Source organism: Pleurodeles waltl, chromosome 5 (assembly GCF_031143425.1).
Source record: "Pleurodeles waltl isolate 20211129_DDA chromosome 5, aPleWal1.hap1.20221129, whole genome shotgun sequence".
Taxonomy (NCBI): Eukaryota; Metazoa; Chordata; class Amphibia; order Caudata; family Salamandridae; genus Pleurodeles; species Pleurodeles waltl.
The window spans coordinates 242042723-242069812 of NC_090444.1; the positions used below are offsets into that span (position 1 = coordinate 242042723).

The window sequence follows — 27090 nt, forward strand, 5'->3', positions numbered from 1 at the left end:
AGACTCAATAATGTAATGTCTAGTCCAGTTTTTATCTATAGCTAAAAAAGAAAGTGCTTTAAACTAACAGCAAAACGAAATACCGTACAGTCCAATAACTGTACAGTTACCGGGTTATAATCTGATCTACGATCACCAGTAAGGTGCTGTATTCTCTTCAAGGCCCTCTCGCTGAGCTCTGCCTACAGTCTCCGGTATGTCATCTGGGCAGAAGCATTAATCAGACACAGGTGTACAGTGGCCAGGATTACCCCACTTGATAAGGTATAGATCAATTTAGTAGCTTGTGCCCAGTGCTTAATTTGTAAAACAATAAACGTTGGGCCAAAGTTTTGCTCAGAAGCCTGTGGCCGCTGCTATAGAGGGTTAGGTGCAGGATAACAAGACTATATAGTCTTGGTTCCACCTCATGTCACTATAATCCATCACCAAACACACCCTGCCTCTCTATCCCACTCTTGCAGGTTCTTTTTCTCCCTGCTGTCTCCTTTTATCATTGGTTTTCCTTATTTTTCTTCCTTTTTCTTTCCTGAATTTGTGTTTTTCTGTCCCTCGTTTTGGATAAAAGTCTACTGAGGAAAAATAAGTGACCGTCCCCAAAAGAGTGCCAGTTACCACAAAATGGTCATGTAGACAGCATCTGTTGTTCACAAGGCAGATTTCACTGCAGGTGTCTTTCTATCTGTTGCTTTACCTTGGTCAGTGGAGCTGTGGGTCTGGTGGTGCCGGCGGCACAATCTGTGAACCCGTTCCTCTAGCAGCAGATTCAGTGGTGTGGAGGTGCTTTGGCCTCCTCATTTGAGTCACAGACTGGCGACGGGGATCAGTACAGCAGGCCTGCATCGCAACACTCATTTGCTAGTGCTCGGTTGCAGCAGTTATATTATCCAGTCTGGGACTTTAGAGGGTGAGCATCCTTGGAAGTTGCAGCCTCCCAGGGCCGATTGCAGGAAAGTACTTGCTCATCACAGTTGCAGCCTTTGGGTCGGAATTTTAGCATTGATAGTCTTTGGCAGTTGTGGCCTCTGGGCCAGATCCGGACTTCCATGTCACCCATGCTGATGGTTCTACTGCAGGCAGCGATCATCAGGCAGTGACAGCACCAGTCTTTCTGGCACATGGCAGGGTACTGGCTGACATGTTGCTTCTGCCTTGAATGTCCCTGTGCAGTTCACAACAGGAACAGGTCCAAAAAGACTAAGACACCCCACTGAGCACAGGTCGTTCCTGGCTTTACTCTCTCAGGCTGTCCGCTTCTTCTAGGTGTTCCTCACATTGGAGACATACTAGGAATCTCCTGGACAGTCTCTTCTCCTGCTGGACCAGTCACTTTACTTTCTTCTCTCAGCAAACAGGCAGGCTTCTAGAGAGTAGGCAGACCCTCCGCTCTTCCAACAAGAAGTGCAGATGTCAGGTGATGTCTCCTCACCTCAGGGAGATTGGCTGTTTTGCAGACTTAAGCCCTGGCTGCACAGCAGTTCTTCAAGTACTCTGCAGAGCACTCGCTTCCTTGATCAGGAAGAACTAGTAAACAGTGGAGGCGTGGGGATCACACTTTTATACTTTTCCAAACGGGATCCTGTCTGATGTTTTCACAGTGGGTTGAGATTGTACAGTGCTCTTTCATAGGCCATTTTGTGACTTTCTCTCATTCACAACCTTTGTGCAAGGTGATGGCTCTCGTGGCAGCTAGCAATGATGCTGTCTCTAAGCAGGAGTATCCAAAACAAGTGCACCTGTCTGTCTTCATCAGCCTTCCTGAAGCAGTAATGAAGCAGTAATCAGAGAAAACAAACGGGCAGGAGAGACCATGCCTAGAAACGTCCTGATATTCAACAGTAATTGCGGCCCGTCTCTTACTCCTACCATCTGCCAAATACCAGTGCTCAGGAATAACCAGTCAGCAGCCTTTTGAAGACAAGGTCCTCTCTGAATCCCTAAGAGTACCCCTATTTCTACTCTTCCTCACGTTAGTATCTGAGTCTTCATCCTCCAGTCACAGGGATGCAATTGGTGCACTTCTATTGTCTGGGGAAGCTGTTTCCACCCTCAATCCTTGTGTTAGTCGTGCTGAACGAGGGGCTGTCTCAGACCCTCACTACACAAAAGTCCTACTACCACACATATAAACAGTCAGCAAGCACACAGAATGTCAGAATAAGGGTCTGTAGTTCACACTAAAGCGAAACGTTGCACTCTTCACATACTGTTATGGTTGTAGCTAAAGATTCATGAAACTCTGTATGCTGCTGCCAGCACTTTGTGACTAACCCAAGGCCTGGACAGTAGTCCTATGCCAATTGTGAAGGCATGCTAGCTGCACTCCTCCATGTTCCCATAGTCAGAGCAGGCGTATATGCAAAGTTACCATGCAAGGAATGTGTGATCACTCCACCACACTTCTACAATTACCCATATAGAATGTAAAATTCCCAGTGTCGTAAGTATTGAATCCACTTAGAGAATTTATTTGTAGTTTCAAGAAAATGAATGTTCAAAAACACTCATGATATAATGGAAAGTGTAGTCGGAATATGCAAGCCTACGATATTCAATGACCAGTTAAATGTCTTTGTACATCTATATTCAGCCCTTCTGGAAATTCTCCTCAGAGCACAAAGAAATATCTAAAAAGAGGGCCTGGAATGTGTCCTGGGCCACACTAGTTGTGGTTGAGCACACAGAGTTGTAGGAAGGTGTAGCTGTTGCGGAAAGCACTACACACATTTACCAATGTTGCTGAGCTTGAGTTGGATGCACAGTACTACCACATTTTGTGGCTTAGGCAAACTTATTTGTGCCCCTTCAGGCAAAGGGTGCCAGTGTAGGTCTAGTTGAGTTGAATCCCACCAAGAGTTTCGGGATAGCAGCTATGTTTCCAAGCTCCATTTAGGTTCATTCTATTTATATGTGTCTTTTGTGGATCATGAAAATCTGAAGAGGATCCTAGGCCTGCTTCAGACCCTCTGCTTTGTATAATGGTAATTGGTGTGACATATTTTTTTAAGTGCCACATCACATCACAATTTAGTTTTCATAAAGCTTCTTCTGATATTGTTTCCCCACCAGCTCATTCATCATCGACTTATCTCCTCTCTGTGGGCTGCTAGGGCAGAGGGAGCTGATATCGGTTGTTGTGGTCACTGTTTTCTGCTCGCTACATCTCAAGGAAATGAGGTCAGGGTGAGATAGGTGTGGTGGACATCACTGCTCTAGGTTTAGTTGCTGTGGTGATGAGGTCACCCAGAGTAACTCTAGCAGCCCCTAGTTGCTCTGTTAATCTTAGATGTTGAACCTGTTTGTGGACTGTAGTGCCTGAACCCTGCCATATGTTGCACAGTCCAACGAACAATGATAGAGCAGTGTTACTGTATTGGATGGAAGAAGTGGATGCAGTAAAATATGACTTGTCATTTCTTTCACCTATTTCTGATTTGATTACACATTCTAACGTTTATTTCATGGTGCCTATCTGATTTTAGGTGTTCCAGTTGTTTGCTGCCAAAGATTTTTTTTTAATACTGTCCATATATTTTCTAGGAACCTGGTCATTGTGCAGATTTCCATCCCAGCGGAGTAGTGGTTGCAATAGGAACGCACTCCGGAAGGTAAGTTTGGATTCAATCAGTTGGACATTCCTCCATCCTCAGCCGTGATAAATTTGCGTTCTAGAATCCGTTCACCTAAATACAATGTTGCTAGTAGTAAGTGAATGTATTGTATTGTAATTGTATTTATATAGTGCTTACTACCCCTGATGAGGTGTCAAAGCGCTTTTCGATGAGTAGCACGCTACTCTGGAACCCAACAAGAATTAGTGATGGATTAGTATTGTTAAATAATGAGTACAGTTTTAGTATTAATATGAGTTAATTTGAGCCGCGGATATGAGAGTTTTGTTAGTTAGATTGACTGGAGTAATGGAGGGGTGGGGAAGAAAGAAATCCAGAAGTGTTAATTGGGAGTATATCCTTCATTTACTCAACTCAAAGGCTTGGGATGAGTAAAGGGGGGCAGAGGGGGGAAGAGTATGTGGAAGGGTTAGGGAGAGCATAGTAGCAGGGTGAGATAAATGCAGGAGAATTTAGTAGGGTTTTGTGGGAGGTCACAGTAGTGGAGTGAGGTTTGGTGAGTTAGATGTGGAAGGGGAGGGAAGAGCTTAGGCAGAGTTATTTAGGAGATGAAAGTAGTAGAAGGGATTTGGGATGAGTCAGAGTGAGAATGGAGGATAGTTTGATAGAGACATGACATATGATGATGAGTAGATAAGTGTGATAAGATGGGAGCAGGAATTCATAGATATCTAGTATAACAACCCACCCAGAAGCCATGCAATGATCCACGAACATGCCAAGCAGAGAAACAACATATACACATACATACATATATATATATATGTATATATACACACACACATACACATGAATACACACACATATGCACATACAATACATAATTAGAACCATGGGTAAAAATACTTAGTCAAACAGTTTTAAAGAGTGTGTGTGTATTTTATTGTTATGACATAGTAGCAATACATATTTTTCTAAAGAAACTATAAATAAATAGAAATATACATATAATCTGAAAAAATATTTATCAACATAGGCATATGCAGTTCATAGTTGTTTGACTATGGTGGTTATGAAGGAAAGAGCCAACTCTTGAGTAGTTTTCTGAAGACAAAGTTATCTGTGACTCTTATAGTTGGGGGTAATGAATTCCATAGTTTGGCTGCTTGGACGGAGAAGTATGTACCACCTATAGTCTTTTTCTTGTATGGTGGTGTTCTAAGGTGGGGTGCCAATCTTGAGCAGAGGTTTCTTTGTTGAATGTATTTGGTTATTTTGTTTCTGATAAAAAGCAGTACTGTTCCATGTATAGCTTTGTGGGTGATACAAAGCAGCTTGAAAGTGCATCTTCTGGCAACGGGTGTAGTGCTCTCAGGGCAGGGGAGATGTGGGCTTGCGGCTTTATATGTAATAGTAGCCTGGCTGCGGAATTCTGGATACGTTGTAGTTTTTTCATAACAGATAGAGATGATCCATGGTAGAGGCTATTGGCATAATCCAGTTTGGATAGTACAAGCGAGATAGTAGCTTGCACCTTGTGTGGTAATCCGAGGTGGAGGAAGATGCGTCGTAAAGTCTTCAAGGTGATGAAGCTTGTGCGTGCTAATTTGTCTACTTGGGCATTCATAGTTAACTTGGAATCCATGGTGATTCCTAGGTTTTTAACTTCCTTGGATAATTGAGGAGGTGGTCCGAGATGGTCAGGCCAGATGCACAGAGGATCATAATTTTTCCAGTCACCACATATGAGTATTTCTGTTTTGGAGGTATTTAGTTTGAGATGGTTCCAGGTCATCCACTGATCAACGGCTCTGAGGCAACTGAAGATTTGTGAGTTTTCAGTGTTTTTGGGGCATTCTAATTTAAGTAGTATTTGTGTGTCATCTGCATAGTTGTAGCATGTGAGATGGAAATCATTGATCAGCTCTGGTAAAGATATCATGTAGATGTTGAAAAGCAAAGGTGAGATGATTGACCCTTGGGGGACCCCTGCTTTTGTGAGGTAGGGTTTGGACGAGAAGGGGGGCGAGTGGATGATATTCGATCTTTTTTGAAGTCAGGAAGTAATCCAGTCGAGAGCAATCCCTTGTATGCCGGCTTCGTGGGGTCTTTGAGTTAGGGTGTCATGGTCAACCGTATCAAAGGCAGCTGAGAGGTCCAAGAGAAGTAGTGCAGAAACTCCATTTCGGTCGACTGTGTTTTTAAGATTGTCCCAGATTGCCACGAGTGCCGAATCAGTGCTTCTTCCTGGGCGGAATCCAGTTTGGATCTGAAAGTATAGAGTTGTCTTCAATGAAATGTGACATCTGGGCGAATGCTGCTCTTTCTATCAATTTGCCCAGGAAAGGTCCATTTGTGATTGGTCTGTAGTTGTTGGGGTCTTGCGGGTCTAGGTTTGTTTTCTTTAATAAAGGTCGTATGTATGCCTTTTTCAGGTCTACAGGAAAAGTTCCTGAAGTTAAAGAGTTGTTGATGATTCTTCTTACAGGTGTGGCAGCAGAAGTAGATAGAAGAATGTTCTTGAAGATTTGTGGTGGGCAAGGGTCAGAAGGGCAACCAGAAGGTCTGCTTGCTTTGACCAAATCCATAAATTCATCCTGGGATATTTGTTTGAAGGACTGTAGAGGTTGGGTTGGTTTATTCTTAAAGGGTATTTTAGGAAAGGGATTGGTGCTGATGGTTTTCTTCTGTTTTAAATAGGATTCCAATGTGTCTGCCTTGGTTGTGTAGTGAGTTGCCAATTTGTTTGTGAAATCTTGAGTAGTGGGATGACATCCTTCCATGCATGTAGGTTTTCGAAATTCATTGAGAATTTTATAAAATTCCTTGGTTGTAGATTGAGCATTTTGATTTCTGTCTGAGTATTATCTTTTTTTAGCTTTTTTGATTGATGATTTGTATATTCTGTTAAGTTTGTGTAGCTGCAGTTTGTCTTGACTGTTTGTTTTGAGCCAGGTCCACTGCAACTTTCTGATTTGTTGCTTTATCTTTTTAAGTTCCGTGTTTCTCCAAGGTGTTGGTTTTCTTTTGTCGTGTTTAGTTTTTCTGAGTGGTATTAGGACATCAAAAGCTTCCTGTAGCCACTCATAAATTTTTGGCACATAATTAATTGTATCTAGATCTGTGTTTGCTGTTAGTTGTGTTTCTAAGTGATCCAAATTGAGTTTGCTTCATGGTCGATAGGTGTATGTAAGTAGTTGTGGGGTGTGTTGATTTGTGGAGTTGTATGTCGGAAAGTTATCATATGGTGGTCTGACCAGGTGATTGGCGTGATGCTATGAATAGTAACTAGTTCAGGCTTAGCAAAAATGACATCTGATGTAGGTTCAATGCGACTAGGCCAGTGGTGATAGCTTTTGGATGGGGCATATTGGGTTTGTCATACCAAATGTTTAGATCCCCAAGAATGCATAGATTGGAGTATAGTGTAATAAGGTTTGAGACTGTGTCTAGAAAAGCATCTGGGAAAGTGGAGTTGTTAGGTGGAGGTCTGTAAAGGAGGAGAAAGTTACAGGAGGAAGTTGGAGTAGGTTGGCATCTGGTAAGGAGGGCTTCACAACCTTGTATGGAGATGTTGTCTGTTTTACTGAGGTTCATTGCCTGTTTGAATATAATAGCTAGTCCACCTCCTCTCTTGCCTATATGGTTTTGAGTGATGGTTTGATAGCCCGGAGGAACGGCTTCGTGCAACACTGGTGCCATGTCATCTCCCAACCAGGATTCAGTTATGAATAGTAAGTCAGGTTGTGTGTCTGTGAGCAGGTCGTAGATGTGGTGCTTGTTTTTTTTTAGAGTGATCGAGCATTTATGAGCTGGCAGTTTAGAAAAGATGTGTTAGTGGTAGTGTTGATTTGTTTAGGAGAAGGGTAAGTAGTGTAATGTGAGCTTGAAGCAGGAGTGTTTCTAGTTGTGATAACTGTTTGAGGCTCACAATAGTCTTGCTTTTCAACATAGTGTTCCTCTTCCAGCAGGTTAAGGAGGCATTTTGTTGGGGGTGTGTGTGTGTGTGTGTGTGTGTGTGTGTGTGTGTGTGTGTGTGTGGTGGACTTGGTGGCTGAGAGAGCCATGAGGAGTGTACTGTTTTTTGTAGGGTAGTTTTATTATGTAATAGACAAGGGGATGCAAGGTTGCTATGAGTGGCATGTTTTTTATTTTGTTTGCGTTTGTTTAGTGTGGATGGAGTATGGGTTAGGGGTGGTGGAGGAGCATGTGGATCATGATGTAAGGCTGTAAATTGTGCAATGGAGGAGAGGCGAGTGAATGAAAGTTGCTGGGTTGGGGTGCGTGTGGTAGGTGTTTGTTAAGAGTGGGGCGGTAGGGGTGGAGATAGGATGGAATCTGTATTCTTTGTGTAGTCCTGGGGGTGGGAGTAGGTATGACGATAAGTGTAATGTAAGTTTGTGTTGTTTTGATGTGCTGATGTTTGTGGTCGGTATTGTTTTTGTGGAATAGTGAGAGGGGATATTGGTGTAGTTGTTTTTGTGAGGGATTTGTATGTGAGTTAGTGCTGGTAAGTGGAATTTGAGTGTTAGATGGGGTGTTGATGTGTTTTGGAGATGAATGTATGAGGTGTGTAAGAGGTGATGGGTGTGTGTCAGGGGAGTTAGTATTATTTGCGATGACTGGAAGAGGTAATATGTGTGGTGGAGTGAAATGTGGGGATTGTATGGTTGTGTGTAATTGGGGAAGAGTGTTTGTAGATGTGTTTGAAGGCAGGGTTTGGGCATTGTTATGATGGCAGGTGGTCTGTGTGGAGCAAACAGCGGATAGTGTTGGTTAGTATGAGTAGAGAGTGTGTATCTGTGAGACTGAGAGAAATGTATGCTGTAGTTTTGTATTGTGTGGGTGATGGCAGGTTGTGTTAGTGGGAATGGACAGAGTAGTGTTGGCTGTAAGAATGCAGGTGTTTGACTGTAGTAGTTGTGGGGGATATGTGTATATGTGTTGTATATAGGGTATTGTGTTGGGTGATGGGGCAATGCAATCTGCCTGCGGTCAGTTTGTGATGCATGAGTTGGCTGTCTTTGTAGAATATGTGTTTGCATGTTGAGGGATGCGTAGGGACTGAAACCATTCATGGTCAAATGTGAATTGGGCAGCATTTCTGGTCCTAGTCCCTAGTCCCTACCTGTCCCTACAGGCCCAAACAGACAACTGCCCTTGTCCTCTCCGCCCTTGGCTGAGACTCCCTGAGTCCTAGCCTTTTATAGCCCTACTGGCCAATAAGAAGCTGGTCCTAACCCTAGCCAATCCTATTTCAAGCCCTGATTCAAACAACTAATGGGAGACCCAGCCCTAGTCACCAATCATAGCCCTAGTCCTAACCACCAATCACAGCCCCAGCCCTAAAACCAGCAACCAATCAGAATCTCAGCCCTATCCACCAATCACAGCCCTAGGACCAGTAGCCAATCAGAATCTCAGCCCTATCCACCAATCACAGCCCTAGAACCAACAACCAATCAGAATCACAGACCTATCCACCAATCATAACTGCAGCCCTGGAGCCAGCAACCAATGAAAGACCATCTCCCAACAACCTATCACAACAGCATATGCAACAACCAATAGGAACTTATATTAGGAGCAAGTTAACTGAACTCCAGTCCCTGTGGTCGGGGGAAAGGCAACTGCTGCTCTATTCAGAATCTCATTGGATACAGACAGGCTGAATCCACACTTCCAAGCTAGCAGAGTCTACTTTCCAGGTAAGGGAGAGATTGTTTAAGAAACAAACACTGCAATAGTGTTGGGCGCGCACTCTAAAATCGGGGGGGGGGGCAGACAGTTTTTAAGCACAATTTAAATCACACAAACAGATTAAAACAGTCTCCTAAAAACACACTCTGCAAGATGTATGTAACCTTTTCACTTAGAAGAGAAAAAAAGGGGGGGGGGGGGTGCCACAAACTAGCAAGGCAATTCACACAGTCACGGCAAAAACGAATTAAAAAAAAAAAACACTTTAAACGAGGCCAGGCTGCCTGAAACAGAGAGTCCACAGTAAAACAGACACAGGTAGCAGAAACAAACACTTTTGAACAAATAATACTATTTACCCAGAAAAATCTCAGGGCTCCTTACCTAGGTCTTTTTGCAATCCTTGAACACTGGGTTGTATCAGGACACAGGGGAGATGCACAGAGGCTCACAAAATGAAGGTGGCTACTGTCTACTGCATTCAGATTTTAGGTCTGTGTTAACATATTTGGCACTCTGGAAAGTTTGAAGATGAAAAGAACATGAGCTTTCAGTTTCACAGAGATGGCTGAGTTCTGATTAATTTACTAACGTAGAGAATAGCTCCCGTACCTATTTTTCAGTCCCATAGTTACTGCCATGTGAAAAGCTATACGATGTACTGCAGCAATGTTAAGATACTTATAAATAGCATGATGAGAAGAACAACAGATGAAAGAACCTTTGTCCCTGGCAGTGGACCTTGGTTAAACACAGTGCTTTAGGAGTACAATTACATGTAGAATGCCAAGAGCACAGTACTAATAGTAAAGTAATCACTGGTATAACATTACAAAATATCAGAATAGTCTTATTTTGGTACATTTCTGCCAGTTGCCATAGGCGAGAAACTCGCATAACCAAGTGACAGGATTGTGTTTAAGTATAGTTGGCAGCATCTTCTGAAGAAACAGTAATGTAACTCTGGGATAATTTCTACAAGATCCACAGACATACCCTGCACAGGAGCACTGGGCCCCTGTGTGTGTGTGTGTGTGTGTTATTTCTATTTTTTAACTGATTTTCTTGTTCTGAGGAAGGTAAATTGTACACCATAATATTGACTTCTACTTTTACCTAAAAAGATCAGGGATATTATTATATCCCTTTATAAAACCCCATGGCTCACCTTTGGGTTACTTCAGAATGCTACAAGAGTTTCAAATGTACAGAGTTGATTGGGTGAAGTTGAGTCTTATTGGCAAAGTGATGGAGGGTGTGGCCCAATTCTCTAAAATTGCTTGCCCCACATTTGTGATAAGGCAGTTTAAAGTAGATATGTTTTCAGATGTTCCCTAGCCCACAAATGGTTTGTCTGTACCCAGGGAGTCAAGGATTCCACATCATGAGAGATCAACTTGCTGTTATCGCTCTCCATTTTTCCTCCCTGTGAATGATTGTTGGGTGATGAGGTATGCTGCTGTTAAAGATATATTTCTGTTTGGGACATAGTGTGACACACATTATCAGATGCATTCTGGTGCTTTGCCACAGTAGGTGCTATGGGCTACTGTAGTCAGGAATTTTCTTTTTGACTTAAATTGTACTGGTCATTCCATTGAAAAATGTTAAGGTGTTTGTGGGTGCAGGATGTACATTTTTATTATGAACTCATGAACCTACCTAGCCACTTTACCAACACTTTGTAGCCATTATCTTCTGTAGACTATGCACAGACAAAAGGTCTTCATACTGTTCAGGTACTGATGCATTACTGATTTCTGCTGGAGCAGCTGCTTCCTCAAGCAGGGGCTGATACTGTTGGTTTGGCAGCTGTGGCATGATGCTTTGTGACTTAGCATTTCCAGAGGCAACAGCCTCTCCAAGGCTTCAAGAGAGGCATACACCTCCTACGGCCCATGCGTTGCTAGCGATGTCTGTGCCACCCTCGGACTGGATTCCAGTCCTGCTTACGAAAACTACATAGTGGGCTGAAGTAATCTCCTTGGCAAAGGAGGTTCAGCCCTTTACTTTTTGGCAATTAACCCCTAGCTGAGCCAAGAAATGTGCCTGTGTGGAGAAACGTTTTGATCAGACTTGACTGCTTTCGAGATACCAAATAAATATTATTGGTGCATAGAAAAAAACACTTCCGACTCCAACACTTATTTTCCTCATCAATACAGATGCTTGCCTCTAGTGTCTTTTTTACTGATGTACGAAAAACTGCGAAAGTACTGGGATTAACCAAATCCACTGCAGAAGTAAAATCTAACATTAGAGAAATCCCACAACCATCATCTGTTTCTGAGCCCTTGTGCTCTTTGAGGGAGCCAGATTTGGCTGCTTGCAAAGTGTTTTTTTTTTTTTTTTTTTCTTTTTTCTTCCTTTGGCCTAGTGATCCTCCGTTTTCATGACACCATAGACCAGGGCCCTAGGATCCAAAATATTTTTCCTCACACCCATCTCAGGAGAATCCAGTGGTGCATGTATTGTCTGCCAGATTAAACCCAAATGCCTTTTCTATTGTTTCTCCAGACTGTGTTGAAAAGATTTGATCATATGAGCAGAAATGTTTTTGCTTTGGCAGTCTAGCGCTTGGCACTGTCAACTCCAAATGTCTTTTTAGCCTATAAGTTCATGCCTTGTGAGTGTTGGAAGCATGGTTATCAGCCTTCCAAAACATTTGAACAAACCTTTTTAAGATTTAGGAAGAGTGGTCCATCTGCCTCTAAACACGTTGGAGTGTGTGGCTTGGATTTCACATTATCGTGGCTTGATCCGTGGTGTAAAGCCATAGCTAATGGATATGGTTTTATTTCTGTCTTACCATATATTAAATCCAATATATTTTTACAATGAATGTCTTTTTTTTAACAGGTGGTTTGTTCTGGATGCAGAGACAAGAGATCTGGTTTCGATACATACAGATGGCAATGAACAACTTTCAGTGATGCGCTTCTCACTAGGTATGTCCTGATGCATATTTCTGAAGTGGACCTCTATTATACCTAAAGCCTTTATTGAAAAATGCATCATTGGCTTGCCTTAACGTTTTTGGATCAACCCTTCATTCTAGCCCAAAAGTTAAATTCAAAATAACAGGGAGAGATTGCATTTTTTAAAACATAAGAGATCAGCTGAAATAAAAGGAAATTCCCATAGAATTATTACAGTCTCTCCTTTTCTAACCAGAAGTGCTAGTTACTCAGAACTGTTGAGGAGCCTTTGTCAGAGAATCTCTCAGCTAAGTTTGTTGTGGTGAGGGCAGCTTCCCTGATTTACAAAGAGGTATTCTACCAAGAACAAGGAAAATAAGTGTGTGGAGAAGCAGGGTAAGAAGGTTCATCACCCAAGAGGTCTCTCCCAGTGTCCGGCTAATGCCATTGTGGCAATCTGAAGTTGTCACCTCTGCCAGTTTTGGTTCAAGTTCTTACACCCCTGATAATTTTGCCGACATCATGTTTTGTGTAAAAACATTTACAGCTCTACAATGGGGAAGGTCGTCCAACAATACAAGACATGTACACACATGGCCAAATTGCAGACCTTTACCTCCTTTCTAGCCACTAAAGGGCTTCAATTTTTGCAAGAATCTAAATGGATCCCACTCTCTCGTCAAGCAGGAAAACATTGATGAGATTTTTCTGGGGGAGAAGATGATCCTAGCCACTGCCAAGACAAAGCCAAGGGTCATCAATGATGAAGAATGTGTATTCCTTACAACTTCCGGGGCCTGCACTATCCAGGCTGATTTTGCCCTAGTATGCATCTCCAGAACCAATGGAGGAGGCAGACAGACTGCTCTTTTTTAGAGCAATCAGTCCATTACCACCCGAGAACAGAGTTGGGGTACTTCTCTCATTATTTGCTTCTTAGGAAAAGGTAGGGCAATCTGTCCCATTCTGGATCTTTAAGATTTAAATCAGCTTGTACTCAGTTTCTGACCCATTATTATAAAGTCTTTCATTGTCTCACATATTAACTGCCAATACCATTAAGTGAACCACACCAATTCTGCCCATAAAGGATTGCTAAGTCACATCAGAACACAAATGTGCTAGCAGTTTGGAATAAGGGCAAGGCAGTGTTGCAGTAAGTTCTCTTGTGAATGATCCACAACATGCAACAATTTACAAACGTGCTATGTAATTTGATTTCTTTGTGCAGATGGTACGTTTCTGGCAGTGGGATCCCATGACAATTTTATTTACCTTTACACGGTAACAGAAAATGGAAGAAAATATAGCAGATATGGAAAATGCACTGTAAGTATCACATGTGTAAATTGACATGCATGGTTAGAGTTCTCTACTTTTAGGTTTTCTTCTTTGATTGTGTCCCCTTCAAATTAAAAATTCCAGCTGGACAATCCTGTAGTCGGACTTGCAAAAAAAGGTGGTTCAGAATGTTCACCCAGACCAATGTTAAATCTCCTGAAGACAATACACTCAGATAGTACCTGTTCCTCTCTGTTTACTTCCCATAATACTTTATACCCAAAGGGTAGGGGGTGATGGGTGTGGAGTGACAAGTAATGCAGGGTTCGCTCCCCTTCCCAGAGCTTGACTATCAAAGATAACAGGAGGGAACAACTCGTATGATTTACTTATCTCTCTTAAGGGAACTCCCTAAATGTTTAAAACAACTCACCTTCTGGGGTTCTCACAGGCATGCTTCATCATTGAGTCCTCATCAAGATACCTACTGTATCAGGACAGGCTCAACATTGGAACCCAACGGAGATCTTTGATTGATATAAGAGCCCTAAAGTTATAATTGTCTTAGGTGTACCAAAGCTTTGACACCTTGTTAGTTTCCTAAGGTTAGTTCATCTGCTATTAAAATTAAGCTGTGTATAATTACAATTGGCAAATCAAATCCTGTCACTAAAGATATGGTCAGGCTATGGCTCAGGGCTCACTTACAGTCCCCCGCCAACCCCATCTCCAAAGTAAGTGATATTCAGTTTAAATGGTCTTAAAATTAAACATTATAGCCAAGGGCGATAACAGATGTTAAAGGTCTTGAACCAGAGTTATAGGTCCAGACAGAAGGTTAATAAGTCTGTTAGAACATTTCCCACAGTAGGGCTACAATGTTCCATATGAAAAAGGAAGAAGCAGAAAGACAAAAATAATGTTGGAGCAGAAGCCATTGTCCTCAGTGGAGCGCTCTGCATTCCATTGTTCTGATGTATTCTTAGAGCCCACCGTAGCGGACTGTACTGGCCATTAAAGGCCCCCGTCAGAGTTTAAGGCCGAAGGCGAGGGCCTTTAACAAGGGAGCGGGCCTTTAATGCCGGTATAGCCTAGCTATGAAGGGCTGTAAGGCTATTAGAAAATTTCATCACTAGAGGGCAGAATTTTCTAAGAAAAAAAATAAATGCCTCACAGAGCCCGAGGGGATTAAAATCCCATTGGGCTTTGTGAGACCTTTGTTCACAGCTGTTGCTAAGAACAAAGAACATTGGAATGTTGGAGCTCCGGGCTTTTACCTGTCGTTAGAAGCCCTGAGCACGCCGTTGTTACCAACGGAGCTCCCAGCATTCCATTGTTCTAATACCTATTATATAAAATGGCTATCTTGGAATCCAATTGATGAATGGTCACTATATGGCTGACTAATAGTATTTTAGTGTGACTATAGCTCTGCAACTGAAATATGCATTTTGGTATAAGATTGATGATCGTAAAGGTGTCTCCCCAGATTATGGTGGTGATGCTTAGATCATCTCATCACAAAGTCCGGCGTTTACATTGATTTTTGACTTTTGCTCACTTAGCATCTCTATGATCAGAGGTTTCTTGCAGAGTAATAAAGTGCTAACCAATAATGATATTATTACAGTTATGTTTTGTGTAAACCTCTGTTCATGGAGGCCATGGATCTGACAAGGGAAAGGTCATTGTTAGCTTACTGGGTCTTTTGCTCAGAAATAAGTGGTAGAAACTTCAACTTTCAAATGGAATGTTCTTAAATGTAGAGACTACATATGTCAGTGCTGTTTTATAAATTGTCAGGGAAGTAAGTCGCAGTGAATACATGCAGCCTTTAAACAATCTGAGTTATCCGAAGGTGCCATTGCAACTCATGCAGCCATGTTTAATCTAAAGTTGTCCTACCTACTCTTGAAGGACTTCATGCACCTAACATAAATAGACAAGAGCCTCGTACGTATCCTTAAGGGTGTACTTATCAAATGTCGGTACATACAGCAGGCAGAGATAAGCCCACGTTTCTGTATACCATGGTCCATGTCACGTGATAGGTTTCCCGAAAAACCATTTGTAATTTGCATGTAATCAGCGTCTAGGACTAAAATCATACTGTTAATATCCACGTAAGATTATTCGACTCACTTCTAGGGCTTCTCCTGATTGGCTTTGCTCAGCTGGGGTCTAGATAATCTACGATTGCCCACCCTTTCATGGTTCTTTCAGTAGAGCTAGTGGTGTTGAGGTAAATTACATTTATACACCTTCGGGGTACGGAATCCCGTGATGCAAATTACCGTTACGTTGATAAGTCAACGTAGAACACTGTATGATCTAAATAAATATTACTTAACACTACTTATTTACTTGACATTACCTAACACGCTTGTCCTTGCATTTCCCAAAACTAATTACTCCATGGCAGGTATTCCATTAGAATTTCTTCAGTTGCCATCCCCTTTCACTCTTCAGTGCTACTGTCATGTTCCCTTGAATTAATGTTGCAAAGAAATGTAATTTACATAAAGAAAAAATGAAAGGTAATTAAAAAAAAAAGTTAAAAGTAATGAATTGCTTTTCAGTGCTCATATTTCACTTGCTCTGCCCATAAATCAGTTCTGGAGTAGCAGGTGGAAACAAAGCTAAATTTATTAGACTGCTTGTAAATGCACATGGGAACGATGGATTGATTTTTTTTTTTTCTGTTCAAGCTTGGGTCTGCCTTACTATGGATTTCAGTTACTGTACTGCAGTTTGTATAAGCTATTAACGTGTTATAAATCATTGTATTTATATGTGAGTTTGTTTGATAAATGTGCAGTTTTGTAAAACGTGCATGACTTCATGTAATAAAGTGCTGAAAAGAAAACATGGTTTAATGATAGATGAATGAAGTGCACCATGAAAACAAATACAAATTCACTGAAAAAACAATAGTGGAAAGTTATTGTTTAGCGAAGGGAAATCCGGAAGACTTCTGAAATTTAACGGAGGCAACCTGCCATGTGTTGCTCTTGGCAGTAATTTATTTTTCTGTGCCATTGGCAAAGTTTTGTATTGAGGGCAGCGTGAGTTACATACCAGGACACCTGTCCCGGACCTTTTCCCCCCGCAAAATACACTGCTTATGTTCCTACAACACGCATGCTAAAAGAGGTGATCTCACTCATTTTTATTTTGTAATGTGCAGATTGCCCTTGCCATTTTTGGGGGGGGTTGTGACTCACAACTAACATTTCCCGTTTTTAAGCCCTGTAAAGTAAGATCTGCAGAGTGGATTCCACTAAACTTATTTGTTTAGTGCAATCCTCTCAGCACTTCTCCCTTTAGACAGGGCTTTAAACTGGGCTTAAAATGGGAAATATTAGTTGCGAATTTCCACAAATATAAATGTTTATTTTTCTTCTTCCTTCTTTTGTATTTTTTGTCTCTTGCTCTCGATCAAAGTGTGCTGAGGAAAAATAAGTACCAGTCACCAAAAATGAGTGCCAGTGTGCTCCACCTGCAGCCACCAGCTTTAAGCACTGATGCAAAGTAATGTTGGGGTGATCCACAATACCAGTCCAATTTAGGCAGTGCTTAATTTGGAAATAAAAAGGTGCCGGTGCTCAAAGCCCTCCTCTTAAAAACGCGGCTGTTGCAATCAAATGTGCGAACACTGAATAGTGAGACAGCGTAATTATTCTGCAGCTATCTCGGGCCTCTTCAATCCATTTAAAGACACTCCATGCCCCTTTAGCTCCCTCTTGCAGCTTTCTGCTTTCTGACATTGTGACGCTTTTTCGTTTTTTTCTTCCTCCGTCTTTCCCATTTGTGTCTTTTGCTCGCAGTAAATGTATGAGGCAGAAAAATAAGCGCCGGCCCGCAAAAATAAGTGCTGGTGCTCAGAGTGCTGGTGCTCAGCACCGGCAACAACAAGCACAAATTAATCACTGAATTTAGGTCCATTCAGAATTTTTGGTCTCGGCTACAGCAAATATTGCTGAAAAGGATGGCACAAAACTTAGCTTGGAGACCTCTGATTCCTGTTTTGTTTGTTTTTCTTAAGAGAGATTCATCATTAAGGTTCACCCGAAACTGAAAAAAGTCAGACTAGACACAAAACGCTTTGTTAACCAGAACTTAAATTTCAGGAGAAATACATAACTACTGTCTGAAAATGCTTTGTGAATTGCCTCAGAATTTTTGCCACGTGGCTGATAAAACCCTTTCACCATTTTCAAACATTTTGATGTTATTCTCATAGCGCTATTCCCTATATGTAACGAATTAGATCACACATGAGTTTGTAAATTTTCAAAGAAAAAAAGTATTTAATATTTCTGATAGGATAGCTATTTATAGTTAAAGGTGACTTTTCCAACAACCAAAATGTATTGATGCCTGTTGACAATCTGTGTTTTTAGGGACATTCCAGCTATATTACACACCTCGACTGGTCCCCAGATAACAAATTCATAATGTCAAACTCAGGAGACTATGAAATACTATACTGTAAGTATGAAATCGTTTTTTCTTTGTTATATCCTTTGTAAATCAGAAATACTAATATTGGAACGGGTTTTTATGTGAAAGCAGTGCTAAAAATAGCAATTGAAAATGTTACGATAATACTTTTTTCTCCTGGCTCGGAAGTGGCTGGATCAGGTATTCCATTCTTCCACGCTACGTACACTAGAGGGGTGATGGGTGGCCCGAGCACACCGTTCTCCTTGACCTACATTGAGGCTGATGTGGAGGGCAGGTATGTTTTGCTCCAGGGAGCCCTGGACGGGAGGGCGATGTCCATGCTGAACACGTATGCCCCAGATATACACGCCCTGTGTTTTTTTTTCTGGACTTGGTAGTGCAGGAGTTAGACACACCCATTTTCTGGTTGGGGGACTTTACCTGTGTCCTTGATAAGGACCTTGAAAGGGTGCCTCACAGGGAGGGCACTAAACCCCAAATGACTGCTACGCTCAGGGAGGCTATGGACAATTTAAGTCTTGTGGAATTGTAGTGTGTGCTTCATCCCATGCAGCAAGCCTATACATGCCACTCCCTCACTTGTTACACACACAGTTGGCTGGACAGGATACTGGTAGGAGGGCTCCCGGTGGAGGAGAGCATAGCTGTGACTCACCCAGCTAGGTTCCTTTCAGATCATTCACGGTTTGCTGCACACTGTAGTGAGGGCCCCTAACAGAGAGTAGTGGCGTGGAGGCTGCCAGGGGAGGTACTCACAGACCCGGTGGGGAGGGATGCACTGTCTAGGGCTCTGAATGACTATATGGACAATAATTGGGGCACCACAACTTGTAGGGCCACGGAGTGGGAGCCACTGAAGGTGGTGCTGTGGGGAAGATGTTTAGGGTCTGACTTCGAGGTTGCAGTGTCAGCTTCCAGCCGACCATGAGTCAGAGGAGACAAATCTGGTTGTGCTGCAAGCAAGGGACCTGACAGACCCTGAGACTTACAGAGGGAACACGGATTTACAACGGTGCATAACGGACATATGGGACAGGTTGGATAAATACACCCTGAGGCAATACAGGCAGCTCTTACTCAGGGAGGAGGATATGTCTGACAGGTTGCTGGCTTGGATCCTGCACAGAGAGCACATGCCTTCCCCGCATGACGCATCTGGGGGACTCCTGACGGCGCAAGTGTGACCTCCAATGCTGGCATTGTGTCTGACACCTAGAGAGTATGTACAAGGCAGACCCGTAGGTCGCATGCAACTGTTATAGGACTTTCTTGGAAGGCCCTGGACTTCCGCAGATCGAAGAAGCCACGGCTGAGGACCTAGACTCTGCCGTTGAGCTAGAGGAATTACATGCGGCGTTGTGTATGCTATAGCGGGCCTAACCTCCTGGGAGGGTTCCAGGTGGATTTTTGTCAGGAATTCTCTGCTGCATTTACACTTGGGCTGCTAAAGGTTTTCCTTGAGGCTTGGGAGATCGGGTATTGCCGCCCAGTATGGGAGAGGGAGACATATATGTATATTTTTCAAACTAGGTGGTGTCAAGGTTAACCCTGCTGCGTGCAGACTGTTTACTATGATTAACTCGGATGTGACGATCCTATGCAGGCTGTTAGCCAACCACTTGAATACCATCATGACCAGCCTGGTTCATGAGGCCCAGTGTGGGTTTAATGCGGGACGGAACAAAGGAATGCATCTCAGGTGTTTATCACATATTGTGCATGCGGTCGAGAATTGTAGTACTGAAATGGCCTCAATCTCCATTGACCCGACAAAGGCCTTCGATACCTTTGACTGGGGTTACCTGCTGGAGGTCCTGTGAGTCATTGGTTTTGGACCCCAGTTCCAGGTTTAGATCATCTGTTATACATCAGGCCTAGTGGCATAGTGTGGGTGGGACAGTATTGTTCAGAGAAGTGGGTACTGGAGAGGGATACAATACATGGCAAGGCTGCCCCCCCGTCCCTTCTTTTCGCGCTCACGATGGAACCCTTGGTGGAGTGAGCTAGGCCCGAGCTGAGGGACAGGAGCATAAACCTGGGAGACTTTAGGCATATTGTCTCATTGTACACAGATGGCGCTTTATTGTACCTTTGCTCCCCCTCTCCCTCCCTCAAGAATCCCACGCAATTCTGTTGCGCTTAATGAACAACATCGGTCTACGCTGGGAGCTGAATTATTTTCGGTACTTGGGGATTGTGGTTGCATATTGCAAGGCCCAACAATTGCGCCTCAATTTGGGGAGAGTGATGGATTTGCTGCATTCCTCGGTCACCTTATGGAACATGCTGCTGCTGTCTGATGGGCAGGATTGCCATCCCGAACATGGTGCTCCTGCCATGCTTCTTATACGTTATTCAGAACTCTCTCTGCCTACTACAGTGTTCATACAGCAGGACTCTTTCCTTGTTTCCCTTCTTGGGGCTGGAAAACGAAGCAGAGTGGCAGCTTTAGCCACTCTGACCTGGTGATACAAGAAGGGTTGACTGGAAGTGGCACGACTTGAACACTTAATTTGCTGCGCCTATGCAGTACGCTGGCCAGAGCCTGGGGACATTTGGGAAAAATGCATGCTAGTGGGGGTGGTAGATGCTGAGCGGTTCACGGAGATATTGATGGCAGGTGAAGGGTTCCTGGACGGCGTGCTGTATGTGGTGGGCAAACCACTCATCTATGGCTGTAACTGGTCACTGTAGTGCTGAGACGTGTGCCCTTTCACCAGGAGTTGCTGGCATAAACCCAGGCCTTGGTCCGATGGATGGCTGAAAATATGCACTTCCAGGTGTAGAGGGATGGGGGCTCTGAACTGCTAGGTGACTTGTACCCCAATGAGCACTTAATCTCATAGGAAGATGGCATGGTTGGAGTTTTGCACTAGGGCTGGGCCACTTTTTGCACTATGCTGGATTGGCAGAGCTGGTCAGGCAGACCTGCACCATCTTTCTGGTGGCATTGAGGGCATTCAACACATTTGGGACCCTACTGTCCTGTGGGTCGGGTGGGCATTTGATATTGCTAATATGTAAGACCCTGAAGGTGGATGCAGCTGGTGGCTGGGTGTGGGCCCACACAGCTTGGGAGGATGACCTCGAGGCGCCCACAGAGGATGCAGATTGGGCTCACGTCTGTGCTCTTAAGCGGACTATATCAAGCAATGCCCGCTTTAAGCTGGTCCATTATAATTTTCTACACCACACTTACTTAACCCCCTTGACTCTTTGGCAGATATCGCAGTCCTGGTCTAACAGATGTCTCAGGTGTGGTCTTCAGATAGCTAGCTTCCTTTACCTGGTCTGGGGTTGTGGCGCAGTACAGGATTTTGAGGTTCGGGTGGTGAGTGAACTCATAGCTACTACTTCACTGCAGGCCATGCTAACGCCGCAATGCTGTTTACTTGGGGGCATCAGGAGACCTAAAGATCATAAGATGACGTACAAGTTCTTACAGTTGGTGCTAGTGCTTGCTAGGTGTTGGGTGACATCACATGGATGGGTCAGCACAACCTGGAGATGGTCTGTTGTCATAGGGATGTGGCAGAATGGATGTTAGCACGAGAGGCTCACGTGATACGTAGCAGGAGGAATGAGAAGTTGGGGACAGTATCTTGAGTGGCGGGAGCTGGGTGACCCGAACAGCGGTGACCGTACTGACTCTGAATAGCGGTCTGAAGTTGGAGGAGGTCCCCGTAATGTTGGGGGCGAGTTTAGTTTTTCTCTGCCATGCGTTTGCTCTCTCCTTGGGCAATGCATGAGTATAAGAATGACTACTGAATTACTTGGTGCTGCTCCTTTGCCTTCCGGCTCTACACTACACTGCGGCTACTGTTATTACCACTGCAAAGTTGTACTGGATTAAAATGCAAAATAAAGTTTTTTTTTTTTTTTTTTAAATCCTTTATTTGGGGATTGTGTTGTTTTTCAAGACTCTTTTGGCCTAGATTTGAGAATTCGAAATTGTACAGAGCAAAAACCTCCAATGTAGGCTCTGGAGCATGAGAATTTGCCTCATTTTAAGGACACCCACTGACTTTGTTAATGACTTCTGTATCATAATCATTGTGTGTAATTTTAGCTCTTGTGAATATCCTAAAAATTTGGAATGGATCCCGACTTACCTTCAGTTCCCCTCCCTCAGGACACAACACACCCTGTTACTGAGATGAAATAGTCATAGGCACCTTGTTAATATATAGAAGGCATTCATTACATGTTTGCTGAAAGCCAAACTCTCAGCATCCATGACTGTGGATGTGGAAAAGAAAACCTCACCAATCCTGGATGTTTTTGTTGAAAGTGACCACAATCCATTTGTGCATTGCTGCCCACATTGTTTGAAAGTGCCACAACTTCTTTCAGTTCACTTCTTTCCATAATCCTTGACATCTTGGACCGCACCCTTACTTTCCTCACTATTCCCAGCATGTTCAGATTCCTGCTTAAAGGTGTTTATCTTTTCACTTCACGACAACTTATTGCCATCAATATGAGTCATAAGTGTCATATTTTCAATAGTTTTTTGCTGCTCTTGAACGTCTCGTTGTTTTGGTGCTCTGGGCAGTGTTGGACTAGATGCCTGCTTGGAGACCAAGTCATCTCCTATTTCCCGAAGTCTTAAACATTCATCCTTCTGCAGAAAGTGTTTTTTCTCTTTGATGTTGCTCATCTGATGTCATTCTCCTCTGTACCTCCCAAGGGAGTTAAAGAAGAAAGCTGGCTCCCATCTGAGATAGATTTCTTGCCACAAATGAGCAGAAGCCAGGCCACCTTCGTTTTAACAGACAAACCCACTTTTTTCTGGGTACTTTTACTATGCCCCCTTCACTCGCTGTCATCCATTATGGAGTTCCAGGCATTGAAACCCCCCCCATTTTTGCCGACCTCAAATGCCCGAGTCTGACTCTGCGTCCTGTTAGCGCGTCATACCTTAATAAGTATACCTACAAGGGGACGCAAGTAGGTTGATTAACCTTTGGACTCGCAATTAAGAAGTTCTTACCATAGCTCCAGTACACAATCAATAATCAATACACAGTAACCAACATATCATTAGTAACCAATATAATCAATAATCAATGGAGTCAGTAATTGTCACGCACCATGACCTTCCAGTCATGAATAATCACACCTTTAGTAAAAATTTAGAATGTTTATTTCCCCATATTAACAATGCTAAAGTCATGTAGATTAATCTCAATATCAAATGAAACACATACAGAAACAGCGGTTGTCCAAAGCAGCAGAAGAAACGCAATCTAATCAAAGCTTGGATTACGACACATTCTAAAGTTACAGTGCAAATCAATAGCAGAGTCAGCTGCGTAAATGAGATGTAATACATGTAGTGAAGCAGAGAAATCCATCAGTCATTAGTCTCTTTGGTCATGAGTCAAAATCCTCAACTAATATCAGATTACTATCAGCATGTTGGACTTCATGCAAAACAATTTAGTAACACAAATTTGGAAAACATCTAACTACAGTTCTATCAAAACAGCGCAGTTGGTACCTAGGAAGAAAAAGCAAAATATGCATAACAGTCACAGTTTGTCATTTTATACCTATCCTTGGTATGGATCAACAAAGCAGAATCGGTCTTCGTCATCAGTCGATCGGCAAGGCATCAGGCTCTCAGTCAGGAGAGTAGGGACAACGTCATTTGGCATTAAAGATAAGCATGTCTCCAATAAAGAAGCACAAGAAGATAACCTTTCAGTCAGGAAAAATAAGGGCAATGGCTGTCTTCTCTCAGAATGAGCGCCGTTATATCAAAGTCACCTGAACTATCCCCTAATTCCCTATTGGTCAGTTAATCGTATGTTCATACTTTATCCAATAACATTACGATACCAAATCTATGAATTCTAATATTTCACCATTCTCATACAGTTGATTGGTCCGCCTTACGATGTTCTCATCATCCGGCTTGTCAGGTAACAATATTGTTGCAACTTCCACTCCAGTCAGTATCTTCATTGTTCTTGTCCTGGGAAAGTCAGTTTCGCACATATTACACATAAAATGTTACATTGGCAAGAACATCATCTCCTCGCAGTCAATTCTCACGAAAAGCTTCCGTTAAGCACATTTAACAAGACAATGGACATTTCACAGTTTAATTCACTTGGTCAGCATTTTTATTAAACGCTAAGAAATACAGCTTCTGCATGAGTTCTGGCAAAATAGGCCAAGACACTAAGTTAAGGCCTACAATTAATAAGCTAATGCATACTTCATAACCCTTAATATGACATATTACTGCATTAATCTAATACCCTTTCAACATTTCATATGTATTAATCATTAATTAGTACATTTCGTGAACATTGGCCATTCTTCGAGGTCACATTTTCAAATGTGTGCATTATTTTTCTACGTTCATTTTCTACATAAAATCATTATTTCAAAATACATAAACGCTCAATAATAACTCTAATTAAAACACCTGCGCTAGCAATCCCTCCTCTGATGACTAAATGTGTCATCACACTAACTATTACCCACATATTTCACATCAGCTAAAACCTTTGCAATTCAATTTCTTCATAATTTGTCTTCCCCTTGAATTTTCTCTGTAAAATATTTCCCTTTTCTTTCCTTCCCTCGTCCTATTATTCTTAGACCTTTTCAATTTAATCTTTTTAGATAATTTGCATAATCCCCATATCCCCAATAAACAAACCACAACAATTAATATTCCCTGTAATATTTTCAATAGTATCCCATTCCAAATGTTGCTGAGCCAATTTCCCACCGAAACAAACCTTTTGCCACCCTTTTCCCACATACCTGGTTCTTTAAATTTCTTCAAATCAGCACTTGCATTAGTCAGATTAGTAAGTAAGGGCCAGATGTAGCAAAGTATTTGCACGTCGCAAATGGCGAAAATCGCCGTTTGCGAGGTGCAAATGCCTCTTTGCTATGCAGAAATGCATATTGCGAGTCGGTACCGACTCGCAATATGCATTTCCGACTCGCAAATAGGAAGGGGTGTTCCCTTCCTATTTGCGAGTCTGAGTGGTATGCAATACCATTTGCGACCGCGTACGCGGTCGCAAATGGCATCGCAGTTACCATCCACTTCAAGTGGATGGTAACCCACTCGCAAATTGGAAGGGGTCCTCATGGGACCCCTTCCAGTTTGTGACTGGACCCACAAATATTTTTTCAGGGCAGGGAGTGGTCCAAGGGACCACTCCCTGCCCTGAAAAAATACCGAAACTAAAGGTTTCGGTTTTTTTTTTAAGTGCAGCTCGTTTTCCTGTAAGGAAAAGGGGCTACACTAAAAAAAAAAAAAAAAAAAACTGCTTTATTTAAAAGCACTCACGAACATGGAGGTCTGCTGACGACAGCAGGCCTCCATGTTTGCGAGTGCCTATACTCGCTATGGGGCCGCAATTTGCGACCCACCTCTTGAATATTCATGAGGTGGGTCATTGCGACCCCATAGCGAGTTGCAGTCGGTGTCTGAGACACCGTACTGCATAGCAATTTGCGACTTGCAAAGTGCGAGTCGCATGGACTCGTACTTTGCAAGTCGCAAATTGCCGATTTGCTACATCTGGCCCTAAGTCTCTTATCTCTTTACTGTTATCTGGTATATACGAACAACAATGCCTAGAATTAATCATTCTATAGACTCCACCATCCTTTGCTAAAAGAATGTCTAAAGCAAGATGATTTTGAAGAGTCATAGCTCTATCAGCACAGCAGCTAATTCAGTATCTGTCAGGTGTATAGCCCCTGAAAAATTTGTCAGCATGTTATCCACAATAGTAGACAACTTTCTAATCTTATTCGAATTCAGGATGACTCCCACTGAAGGAATCACTGCTCCTAATATATCTCCCACTATTGCAGAAGAGGACTCCCTCCTCTGTCTCTTATGATGTAATTCAGTCACTTTTGGAAACTTTTTCAAATCCTCCATTTGATAAATCTTTGGGAAAACTATCCCCAAATAACATGTCCCATACCATCCTCTTGGAAGACGGTAATAAGCCTTATGTCCACAAATATAGTATATCCCTGGAATTGCAGGGTCCTGTCCATTTAGCATAAAAGTCCATTTACTCTGAAACAAAAACACATGCCTACATTCACTCGTACCCACAAATAAAGTGTCTGTGCGCGATTTAGGCCTATATATACAAAGCTTCCCTACGTGTTGTGCATCTAAAGCTAATTTCCCTTGCGTTCTAATTGGACTACAACCATAATCATTCTTGTAAGTCCTTTTTTCTAAGCCTTTTTCTAATTTCTCTTTAAACGCCTTTCTCCTGTCATCTGTGTGATCTAAAAAGCTCTTCTCTAAAGGTGTAAGCAAGCATGTCAGATTGTTACGATGTGCATATGCTGTGCCAAACATCTATGTAGCTTCAAAGAACCCTCTAACTAATACTATGTCATTATCCTTAGCTACTTTACTCAAATACCTAATTATAGGAACAAACGAAAATACAAGTCCATGATTCGAGTAGAAGTATTGAATGTACTCCTGGTTATAAAACCTTGTTAGTAACAGACCACAACCTATCCCGTAGGTTAGAGGTAAACTATGATATGTGACTCCTTCCTCGACTGATGAAGGAATCTGCGTACACACAAAAAATTCTTTGCATCCATTGTCTCAACATACTCACTCAATAAGCTATAGAAAACGTTAGAAGAAAGTTCTCCCTGCACATTAGTATAATCATGCGAATATTTCTCATCCAACTCAAACTTCTCTAATGCGGTTAGTGCAGTAGTCGTCTCAAAAGCAGAAGTATGGTTGGCTCCTCTCGTATCCAGAACAGACATACCCATAATCAACACCACAAACAATATCCCACATATAATTGCCAAATAAATGCTCATATATTTACAGCGCCTAGCACCTCTATCTTGTGGATTAATGTTACTCATGATCTGTAAAGAATCAGAAAGCAGAAGAAATTTTGAAAACTTGCTGCAAAAATAAAAAATAAAAAACACTTCTTTCAACAGTTCAGTTCACTTCCAGGATCCCTCTTCTCGTCAAAATCCGTTAGCAGCTTTGTCAAAATCAGGTTTCAGAAAGTCAAATCAATTTATCAATGTCTCTTCCGGTTACTTTCAACAGTCTCTTTTCTCAAATCTTCTCAATTTGTTTCAACAGTTCACTCCATTAGTTTCCT

General features: G+C 42.4%; 1 protein-coding gene across 8 annotated transcripts in view; it reads left to right on the plus strand.

The window, feature by feature from the left end:
• Positions 1-27090, plus strand: part of EML4 (EMAP like 4) — a 636979-nt gene that overhangs the window by 564762 nt on the left and 45127 nt on the right. For all 8 annotated transcript variants that reach the window (XM_069233976.1, XM_069233980.1, XM_069233975.1 and 5 more), the window contains 4 exons: positions 3541-3608; positions 12132-12220; positions 13422-13519; positions 17875-17962. In XM_069233976.1, the coding sequence (XP_069090077.1) occupies positions 3541-3608; positions 12132-12220; positions 13422-13519; positions 17875-17962 (343 nt within the window). The remainder of the gene's footprint in view (positions 1-3540; positions 3609-12131; positions 12221-13421; positions 13520-17874; positions 17963-27090) is intronic.